Raw genomic sequence first — 11,118 nt, 5'->3', positions numbered from 1 at the left:
ACAAAGAATAAGTCCAGGGGTCGATTTGTTCGACTAAAGGCGGTGCTCCAGCATGGCCGCAGTCAAATGACTGAAACAAGTAGAAGAATAAAAGAACATGAATTAAATAAACATTATATTTGACAGAGTAATCTGAATGTTAAAGGGTTAAATATTCTGACTTTCGTCTTGTTAGAAAAATGTAAGTTTGCCTTCACACAATCGTAGACATACTGTACAAGACCTAACAATCGTACTTCTCGATATTTTCCAACCATAAACGTGTTTTAATATAATGATGTGTTATATTTTATTTGAAAGGAAATGGAGAAACTTCATATTCAAACTGAATTACTGGAACTTGGAGATCAAGTCCACCCATCCTCAGAAGTCCTTAAACTTCCTCCTGTGATTTTCGGACAACTTGGTAAGGATCCTAAAAAGAAAACCTTGGTAGTGTATGGACATCTTGATGTACAACCAGCGAATAAGGTTGGTTTTATTTTAGTTTATTTCTGTTAAACTTTATTTTATGCCACCCAGCACATTGTAAAGTGGTTAGCGTCAGGAAGGACATCCAGCCATAGAAACCATGCCACAACAGACAACTGGAGTCTGGACAGCTCCTGATAAACTGTCCAATTCATGCCAGCATGGAATATGGACATTATATGATGATGCTGGGGGAGGGGGGTCAATGAAGAAGAAGAAGAAGAATTGAACCTATCTCTTGAATCTGTTTTAAAAAATGATTTAAACATATACAGTTGTGTCCACTTTTTCAAAGCCACTTTCATTTTGTCATCAAATTGTCCCCAAGACTCAGACTGTCTTTGGTTTGATTGAGCTGTGAAAGTCAGAAGGCACCGGACGTGTAGAAGCCACTGACCAGCCCAATTCACCTCTTGCTTGATTTGTCACCAAAGACGTATGGTTGCACATTGTCATAGTAAATATTGATTGTTTTCCTGATTCTTGTTCATTCTCTTCTTCCTCATGGCTTCTCTAAGCTTATTCAATGCCTCAATACACTGTCCTTTGTTCATGATGAAGCCATGTTCCTGAAAATCACAGAAACTGACACCTTTTCATCCAAAATGACAGCCACTATGTCTTTCTGTGCCAATTGCTGGCTCTTGAAATTCTTAGGCCTTGGAGAAGAGGTGTGATGCCTTTCCAGGGACAAAGCCTTTATGCTCAGGTGATAAAGATATGCTCATGTTTCATTCCCTGTCACCAGATCAGGTAAAAAAGTGTTTTCATTCACTTCAAACGCTTCCAGGCAGATCAGAGCAGACTGCCCCTTTTCTCTTCCTCAAATTGGGTTTTAGCTGCATGGTACTCACTTTGCATACACTCTTCGATTTCTAGAGTCTTCCGCCAACTTCTGTAAAGCATTGTGACCACAGTTCAGTTCTGTGCAGCAAGTTCATAGATTGTAACTTTTCTGTCCGTGCAAATCAATTTAGCCATTCACTGGTCATTCAGGTCAGTGATCGCAGTGGTTTGTCTCCCTTTAACTGGCTTGTCTTTAATGCGGAGATTTCTTTTACTTGAAAATTTTCGTCCATTTCTGCACATTGCTCTCCACACTTCTTTCGCTGAAGTTGGGTGTCAGTTGCTGAAGTACGCACTCTGCATATACTTTTCAATTTCCAGAGTCTTTCACCATCTTCTCTACTGTATTGTGACTTTTCTCTCCGTTCAAATAATTTTATTCATTCGCTGATGGTTCATGTGATCGCAATGGATTATCTCCCCTTTAGTGGCATGTCTTCAATGCGGGTTTCTTTTGAAATTTTTCATCCATCTGTACACTTTGCTTATGTCGTTGATTCTATCCGCCTTCATCACGAACTCAGTGAAAGCTCGTTGCTTCTGCTTGAAACCTGTTATTTACTGGGAGCAAAGAACAGAAAAGAAAGATTCTATCGGAGGAGAGAGTTAGTCTATCAAAATATGCAATTCGCACAACTTATGTCAGTTAATGAAAAGTTGTGTGTTTTTGTGTAGGTGCGGCCGTGGCTGTGTGAAGAAGTTTGCTTCCTAGCCACATGGTTTCAGGTTCTGTTTCATTGCGAGGCACCAGTGTCTTCTATAGCCCTTGGATGACCAAAGCCTTGTGAGTGGATTTGGTAGATGGAAACTGAAAGAAACCTCTCGTGTGTGTGTGAATGTGTCCTTACATGATAGTTGTAAAAAAGTGTCCTAGTTACGTAAGCAGTGTCTTTCGTTTCCAATCTTCCGTGGAAACGTATCTAGTCATGCGAAAATATTACCTCTCAGGGGCATCCAGCTGTAGTAAATCTGCCTCAGCAAATTCCATATGGAAAAGTGGATGTTAAACATCGATGGTGATGAAGGAATAGGCTTCTGCTATGTGACTGGTTTTCTCTGTTTAACTTATGACTTCATTCAGTTCTATACTTAAGAGATGAGGACTTATGTACATTATTTACATTTGATGGATATTTGTCCTCATCTTGTTTGTTAACACAAAGTATCGGCTGATATACCCTCCAGCCTTCATGAGGTGTCTTGGGGAAATTTCAAACCTGGGTTCTCATTCCTAAGGTATTTTTCGATGTTGTTGTTGTTGTCGTTGTCGTCGTCGTCGTTCAGGTCACTACCTAGAATCAAACTCGGAATCTTGGGGTTAGTAACCCGCACTCTTAACCACTACGTCATATGCCCATAGTTCGATTCTAGGCAGTGAACCGAATAATAATATAATAATAATAATGATGATGATGATGATAATAACATCGAAAAATACCTTAGGAATGAGGACCCAGGCTCAAAATTTCCCCAAGACACCTGATGAAGGCTGGAAGGTATATCAGCTGAAATGTTGTGTTAACAAACAAGATGAGGACAAATATCCGTCAAATGTAAATAATGTTATGACTTCATTGTTTGAAATTGAATAATTACTAAATTTGTAATTTTTTTTTTCTCTTTATTAGTCTGATGGCTGGAATACAGAGCCATTTGTTTTAACAGAAATTGACGGCAAGTTATTTGGGAGAGGATCAACTGATGATAAGGTAAGCTGGGTACTTCATTTCTGGATGAGTGAATTTGTGGGAAATTAAAAAAAAAACGAGGTGCAGGCATGGTTGTGTTGGTTGAGAAGTTTGCTTCCCATCAACCTGGTATCAGGTTCAGATTCACTGCATAGCACCTTGGGCAAGTAGTTTTTTTTTTTAACATAGAACTGGACCAACCAACGTCTTGTGAGTGTATTTCGTAGACAAAAAATTGCATGGAACCCTTAACGTAATTGTCAAGGAGATTCAGTGTGACACAGGATGTGACAAGGCTGGTCCCTTTTAGATTACAGGTACAGCTCATTGTTGCCAGCTGAAATGACTGAAGCAATGTGAAAATTAAGTGTCTTGCTCAAGGAAACAATGTGCCACCAGGAATCGAACTCACAGCCTTATGATTGTGAGCCAAATACCTCTGACCACTAAGCCATGCACCTTCACAGGGTACATTAACTTAACCGACTAAATACCACAAGGTATTTTTGTTTAATCCACTGATTTATCAGCCTTGCTAACATACAGTGTGTGTGTGTGTGTGTGTGTGTGTGCATGCATTTGGCAGCATGCATTCATACACATGAGCTTCCAAACGGTCTCCACTGACCAGTTTCCACTCACAAAACATTTGTTAACCACAGTCTATGGGAGATGATATTTTTCCCTTGCTGGGTGGGTGGTTGGTGTTAGGAAGGACATCCAGCTGTAAAAACCCTGCCAAAACAGACACAGAAGTCTGGTGCAGGCTTCTGCCTGGACAGCTTCTCTCAGACTGTCCAACCCATGCCAGCACAAACCAGACATTAAACGGTGGTGGTGGTGGTGGCAGCGGTGGCGATGATGATGATGATGAATCCAACCTGGAACCGTTTTACTCTTTGAATTGTTGCATATTCTTTACTATGTATCATTGTTTAACGTCCGCTTTCCATGCTAGCATGGGTTGGACGATTTGACTGAGGACTGACGAACCAGATGGCTACACTAGGCTCCAATGTATATATTTCTTTATAATTTCAGGGACCAGTTCTTGGTTGGTTGAACACTATTGAAGCTTTCCAAAATCAGAAAATTGACATTCCTGTCAATTTAAAAGTAAGACATTAGTTTTTTTGTTGTTTTTTTTCTCACACCTTAATTAAACTTTAATCTACCTTTATTCCTTCAATTCTATTGTTGATATGTATTGCTATCCTTAATAACTACTTTTTTTGTTTGTTTCCAGTTTGTGTTTGAAGCCATGGAAGAATCTGATTCTGTTGGTCTTTCAGAACTGTTAATGTCAAAGAAAGATTCTTTTTTGAAGGTAAGGAGATGGTTTTCCTATTCCATATCCCCCACCACCTATTTTCCAACTTAGCTTCTATTAATTTCCTTCAAATTTTTGAGTTTATCTCTATTTTTTTTTTTATCCTTGTTTGTTATTTTTAGCAGTTTTATATATATCTTTTTTATTGCTGCAATATTTTTACTAACCCTAACACACACACACACAAACACACACACACACACACACTCATAGAGTTAAGCTTAAATAGTAGATAAGAACTGGTTAAAAACTAAACAGATACGTAGAGATTAGTAACCAGACGAATATGCTTGGTTGAATTGATTCTGGCTGATTTGGAAATGACAAATGAAGAGACATCTAGAAAAGCTGACAACACATAGAGCTGTGCATGTAGTTTGGTAAATATGACTGTAAGAGTATCGGCTGAATGAAATGTCACCTTTCAGTAAGTAAATTAACATTCCAGTGCAGCATCATGGATTGTGTTGTTACTATATTTCGTAGATTTGACACAGACCAATGTATAGAAATAATAAATAACATACGATGGATGATGTAACCTAGATCAGACAGTATATCTATCTGTCTATCAATCTGTCTGTCTATCTATCTATCTGTCTGTCTGTCTATCTCTCTCTCTCTCTCTCTATCTATCTATCTATCTATCTATCTATCTATCTATCACTAAAACTGTGTGCTTGATTGCTTGCTTGCATTTGTGCTTGACTGTAATTTAATACAGCCAAACCGGTGCATAATGGAAAAATACTCTGAAAGTATAAAGTACCCTTTTAATGAGAATATAAATGGCATAAAACAAGTTTCGTGTAAATTGGACCACGGCTTCCCGAGATACGGGATTTTTTAGTGCAACTGGAGTTATTGCCCTTTACTGTGAACAACGGTATAGTTTTGTTGGCAAAACTACAGTTGTGTACCCCCCACCCCTGACTTTGTTGCCTCATAACTTCCAGAGATACTTTTGATACTTTTGAAAGAATACTACTTAGATGCGGTGGATTCAGTGTATATAAGGATTTATGAGAAAGATTTTTTTCGAGGGGGTAGGGAGAGGAGTTTTGGAAAATTCACAGAATCTGAATTTTTTTCCCTCATAACTTTCAGGAAAATGGGTATCTTTTAATGAAATTTTATATATATACCTTTCAAATGACATAGATTACGATTATAAAGAAATTTGTGGGGAAAATTTTTTCGTGGGGATGTGGGCTGAGTTTCAGATCAGGAAGGCCAAATAAGTTGGAACTATTCCATTTTGATGGGGATTTTTTTTAGAAGAACAGGGTAGGTCTTTGATATCTGTCTTTTCATGCATAGTAACATGTTTCTGTTCCATTTGTAGGATATTGATTTCGTCTGCATCTCTGATAATTACTGGCTTGGAAAGAATAAACCCTGCTTGACTTATGGACTTCGGTAAGGATAATTAATGAACCATATTTAATATTTTTTTCAAATATTAATTAATTATGTAATTTTAACTAGTAAGATAAGATTTACTTGCTTATGATTAACAAAATTAGATTCATATGATGCAAAAAGTTTTCTGTAAACATTTTTGCCATGGGAAAATTTACCGTAAGAAAATTTACAGCAAGACAAATTCACCATATGGACAATGATAAAAGCATATTTTATCAGCATTTTTGAAAAAGAATCGATAAAAAGGTTCATAAAAACATTAAATGAGCAAATCTTTATTCAATGTCCAAAAGTACGGTGAAGTCATTTAAAATCTATGAAAATTCCAAGCAATGCTGTACAAATAATGTATCTTATCTTGTGGATTGTATTGCAGTATTTGTCGGTGAATTTTATGCCAGCAATATTTCTTACTGTGAATATTCCTACAGCAAAGATGTTTATGACAAAATTTCCAATATCCCTTTGATGTAGTAGAATGTCTTTGTGATAGATTCATCAGATATTAGTCATTGGTATTGTTCAAGATAGATAAATAGGTAGAAAGATGCTTTAATCTTGGCCATAGATTCAATAAGATTCAGGGTGTTTTTAATTAATGAATGGAATAACTAATTGTAGAATTTTGTCATTACCATCATCATCATTATCATTTAACCCTTTCGTTACCGTATTTATTTTGAGAAGCTCTGTGTTTCTTTCAATTACTTCAAATATAACAAAGAATTTAGTAAAATGATTTAGTTATCATTAAGCTAGTGTTAGGAACATAAATTGTGACTAAGATTTGATGGAAGATTTTAATTCAAAACATATGAAAACAAGACATTTGTACTACAGAGTCAGAGGTGGTTTCAGCCGGGTTGGTAACGAAAGGGTTAATGTCCATTAGTAAAATTTATTCAAAGAATATATAAACAATTTATATGTGCTGTATAAAGCACTGATACTGGTGCTACGTAAACAAGGCCCCTAGTACACTCTGCAAAGTGGTTGGCAATAAGAAGGGCATCCAGCTGTAGAAACAGGTGCAGCCCTCTGGCTTGATAATCGTCCAACCCATACCAGCATGGAAAATGGACATTAAATGATAATGATGATATGTAGTTTCTAAGTTTTGTGAAATAACTGATAACTGTTTCTCAAAACTCTTGTGAACAGTATGTATTTTAAGAATTTGTCATTTGTAACATGTTTGCTTTTGAAGTGTTCAGTGTGTCTGTGTAATCAATTATGTAATGACAATGATCCTGATAGAGATGCCAGGTAGTTGTAATTCACCCAAAGTGGGTGCGATATACTAGCACCCAATTTGGTAAAATTTCACAGAAGACTTGTAAAGACCAGAGCATTATGTTTGATGTTAGAATATGAAAATGTTATCTTTGGTTCAATCAAATCAAATTTTGGAAATTTTTCTTACATTGACAAAATATCTAGTTTATATCTTAAGGAAAATAGGATGTTTATCTGTACCACGTGAATTAGTGATGCCAATAAATTAAAATAGCAATATTTCTAATCTCTTTCAGTGGGGTTTGTTACTTCTACGTTGAAGTAGAATGTTCGTCTAAAGATTTACATTCCGGTGTGTTTGGTGGTTCTGTGTAAGTACTTCTGTGTTTCAATTGTTTATTTTATTATTATTTGGTATCTCTTCACCAACATAGATAATATGGCATTTTTTAAAACTTTCATCATCATCATCATCATCACTGTCATTTCCTGATAATTACTGTCTCAAGTCCCAGAACTCAAAGAGCCAAGTTACCAAGTTTCCATGGTAATGGATGGTGACATTCCTTCTGAACAGGACACCATTCCATTGCAGGACATCATTCTCATTTACAGGGGAGTGGACTGGAATAACATGAAATGAAATGTTTTGCTCATTTACACAACACACTACTCAGTCCAGGAATCGAAACCTTGTTCTTATGATCATCAATGTAACACTCTTTCCTAAACGCTTTGTGCCGTCACTTTGGTTTTTAAACTTTTGAAATTTACATATTGTTGAACCAAGTCCTTTTGAAGCTATATATATATATATATATATATATATATCATCATCATCATTTAACGTCCGTTTTCCAAGCTGGCATGGGTTGGATGGTTTGACTGCGGTCTGGAGAGCTAGTGCAACAGGCTCCAATCTGATCTAGCAATAGTTTTACAGCTAGATGCCCTTCCTAACACCAACCACTCTGGCCCTCGTACAGGTGACACATAAAAGCACCTACTAAACTCTAGGAGTGGTTGGCGTTAGGAAGGGCATCCAGCTGTAGAAACTTTGCCAGCTCAGATTGGAGCCTGGTGCAACCTTCTGGTTCACCAGTCCTCAGTCAGACCGTCCAACCCATGCTAGCATGGAAAGTGGATGTTAAACGACGATGATGATATATATAAGCTGGCCAGTAGCGTATTTTTCTGCAATGTATGGATAATTTATTCTGATCACGCTATTTATAGCATTATCACGCATTTGAGAAATAAATTTATTTCTATATCTTATATATATATATTGTTTAATATACACAGTTTATAGGTATGAGCCACTAAAAGTTTCATAAATTTGAAGATTATCTAGGCAGGTTTTAAAATGTATCTAGTTTCTTCAAGTAACCTTCAGGTTTTACACACATGGTCTATACAAGTTACAAATCCCTGTGCCCAGAGCCTGAACACTACTTTGAGACACTAGGTTTGTTTTAAAACCCTGCCTAGATAATCATCAGTGTATGAAACTATTGATAGCTCATAACCATGAACTTTGTGTATTAATACCTTTCTCTCACCTGATAGAGTATTTCTTTTGTTGGTATTACCTTAACAGGAGAGTGAACTATATGTATGCATATATATATATATAGACCTGCCCAGTCGAAATGACTGGCTTATTATTATCGGAAATAATATAAAAGTTCAAATGTTATATATAGCAGGTTGTTTACATGTTTTATGAAGTAGTAGGTCATGTTTTATATAAAGCCACATTCCCGTGTAACAAAGCAGAAGTTCAAATAATAGAATCTGAAAGTAATACAGCTGCTCATGGTTTATTTCTTTTCCTTTTTCGGGGGGAAAGCAAAATGCTAAGAGATTTCATAAAAGTTCTAAATAGGCAATGTTAGATATCAAGAAAATGTCTGGTGAGATCATTGAAAATGGCATTTCTTCTGATGAATTTCCTTGTAACCTTATAACAGCATAAGAATTTCATGTATTGTTAATATTACTATTTATTATTGCTGTTCCATTTTGGTAAAGGTGATTGACTCAGTGGTCACAATCATGAAGGTCGTGAGTTCAATTCCAAGACCAGGCTGTGTGTTTAGTTCTTGAGCAAGACACTTTATTTCACGCTGCTCCAGTTCCCTCAGCTGTAGAAATAAGTTGTGACATCACAGGTGCCGAGCTGTGTCGGCCCCTTTTGCCTTTCCCTTGGATAACATCGGTGGCGTGGAGAGGGGGAGACTGGTATGTATGGGTGACTGCTGGTCTTCTATAAACAACTTTGCCCAGACTTGTGCCTCGGAGGGAAACTTTCTAGGTGCAATCCCATGGTTGTTCATGACTGGAAGGGGTCTTTAACCCTTTTTTTTTGTTGTTTCATCTCAGTCTGAGTTGTAGTTTTACATTACTTTCATCTCCTGTTTTATGTTAGGTTTATAGTGATGCTAATTCTGGTGGTAGATCTCCTCCATTCATGAATGAGGATTCACTTGTTTGATCTTGACTGAATTACTTGTTCCCGAATTAATAAATAAGTGGCCGAGTATTCCACAGACATGTCTTTTTTTTTTTTTTTTTTACCCGGGATTATTGAAGACAGACAGAATCATGGCATTTACCATATTCAACCCATCAATTTAAAAAAAAAATTCTTGGGTTTTGTACATAGATGGCAGATGTAGTTTTCCAGGCATTGTTCTATTTCGGAACAGCAATCTTGTTTTATCACATGCTTCACCTGTGCATATAGCCATTGCATTTTTGACCTCTCTGTCCATCCATACAATTGAGCAAAAAAGTGTAAACAAACAAATGTGCATGAGTACAGCACATTCGTTAAGAAGGTAAATAATGAAGTGCTTTCTTGATTAGTTTCTTCCTAATCATTGTATGCGTGCTTAATGTAATTCACAGATCAAATCAGCATGAAACCAGCAGATATTCTTTTATTCTTTTACTTCTTTCAGTCATTTGACTGTGGCCATGCTGGAGCACTGCCTTTTAGTCAAACAGGAAGGGCATCCAGCTGTAGAAACTCTGCCAAATCAGATTGGAGCCTGGTATAGCCATCTGGTTTCACTAGTCCTCAGTCAAATCGTCCAACCCATGCTAGCATGGAAAGCGGACGTTAAACGACGACGATGATGATGATGATGAAATCGAGCCCCAGGACTTATTCTTTGTAAGCCTGCTACTTATTCTATCGGTTTCTTTGGCCGAACCGCTAATTTATGGGGACGTAAACACACCAACATCGGTTGTCAAATGATGGCATTGGGGAACAAACACAGGCACACAAATACATACACAGGCACAGGAGTGGCTGTGTGGTAAGTAGCTTACTTACCAACCCCTTCAAAAAAAGAACTAAAGAATAATATCTTATTCCACCTTCCCTTTATTTATTTTCAGTCATGAAGCAATGAGTGACCTTGTCTTTTTGATGAATTCTTTGGTTGATTTGAATGGTCGTATCCTGATTCCAGGAATTTATGATTCTGTGAAATCAATCACTTCAGAAGAAAATTCCTTATATGAGAATATTGATTTTGATTTGGTAAGTCTCATGTCTTTTACTCTTCCTTTTTGTCTCGACAAAGTAAAAGTCTTGATATGCTGACTGTGAGGTTTTTGGCTGAAGTCTAGTTCAACAGCCCTTCTAAGCAGCGTTAGATGTAGTTGTGAATGCAAATGCATTGCTCCAGGTAGGAAACTATCATATTAATGACACCAGTTTAGAATGGAATCTGTTATCAAAAATGACAGCTTTGAATATGACTTTGGCATTGAAAAAAGGAAATTATTTCAGGTATTGACAAAAGGTGACGACTGAAAGAATTGACAAAAAGTGACAATTGAAAGAATTGACAAAAAGTGACAATTGAAAGAATTGACAAAAGGTGACATTTGAAAGAATTGACAAAAAGTGACAATTGAACGAATTGACAAAAGGTGACATTTGAAAGAATTGACAAAAAGTGACAATTGAAAGAATTGACAAAAGGTGACATTTGAAAGAATTGACAAAAAGTGACAATTGTAAGAATTAACAAAAGGTGACATTTGAAAGAATTGACAAAAGGTGACATTTGAAAGAATTGACAAAAAGTGACAATTGAAAGA

General features: G+C 36.7%; 1 protein-coding gene across 1 annotated transcript in view; it reads left to right on the top strand.

The window, feature by feature from the left end:
- LOC106883127 (cytosolic non-specific dipeptidase) overlaps positions 1-11,118 on the top strand; it is a 27,601-nt gene that overhangs the window by 7,976 nt on the left and 8,507 nt on the right. The window contains exons 3-9 of the mRNA XM_014934018.2: positions 301-471; positions 2,946-3,026; positions 4,047-4,121; positions 4,252-4,332; positions 5,681-5,754; positions 7,293-7,367; positions 10,408-10,552. Of these exons, the coding sequence (XP_014789504.1) occupies positions 301-471; positions 2,946-3,026; positions 4,047-4,121; positions 4,252-4,332; positions 5,681-5,754; positions 7,293-7,367; positions 10,408-10,552 (702 nt within the window). The remainder of the gene's footprint in view (positions 1-300; positions 472-2,945; positions 3,027-4,046; positions 4,122-4,251; positions 4,333-5,680; positions 5,755-7,292; positions 7,368-10,407; positions 10,553-11,118) is intronic.

This window comes from Octopus bimaculoides, chromosome 7, assembly GCF_001194135.2.
Source record: "Octopus bimaculoides isolate UCB-OBI-ISO-001 chromosome 7, ASM119413v2, whole genome shotgun sequence".
Classification (NCBI taxonomy): Eukaryota; Metazoa; Mollusca; class Cephalopoda; order Octopoda; family Octopodidae; genus Octopus; species Octopus bimaculoides.
This window is presented reverse-complemented; position numbering and strand designations above follow the sequence as displayed.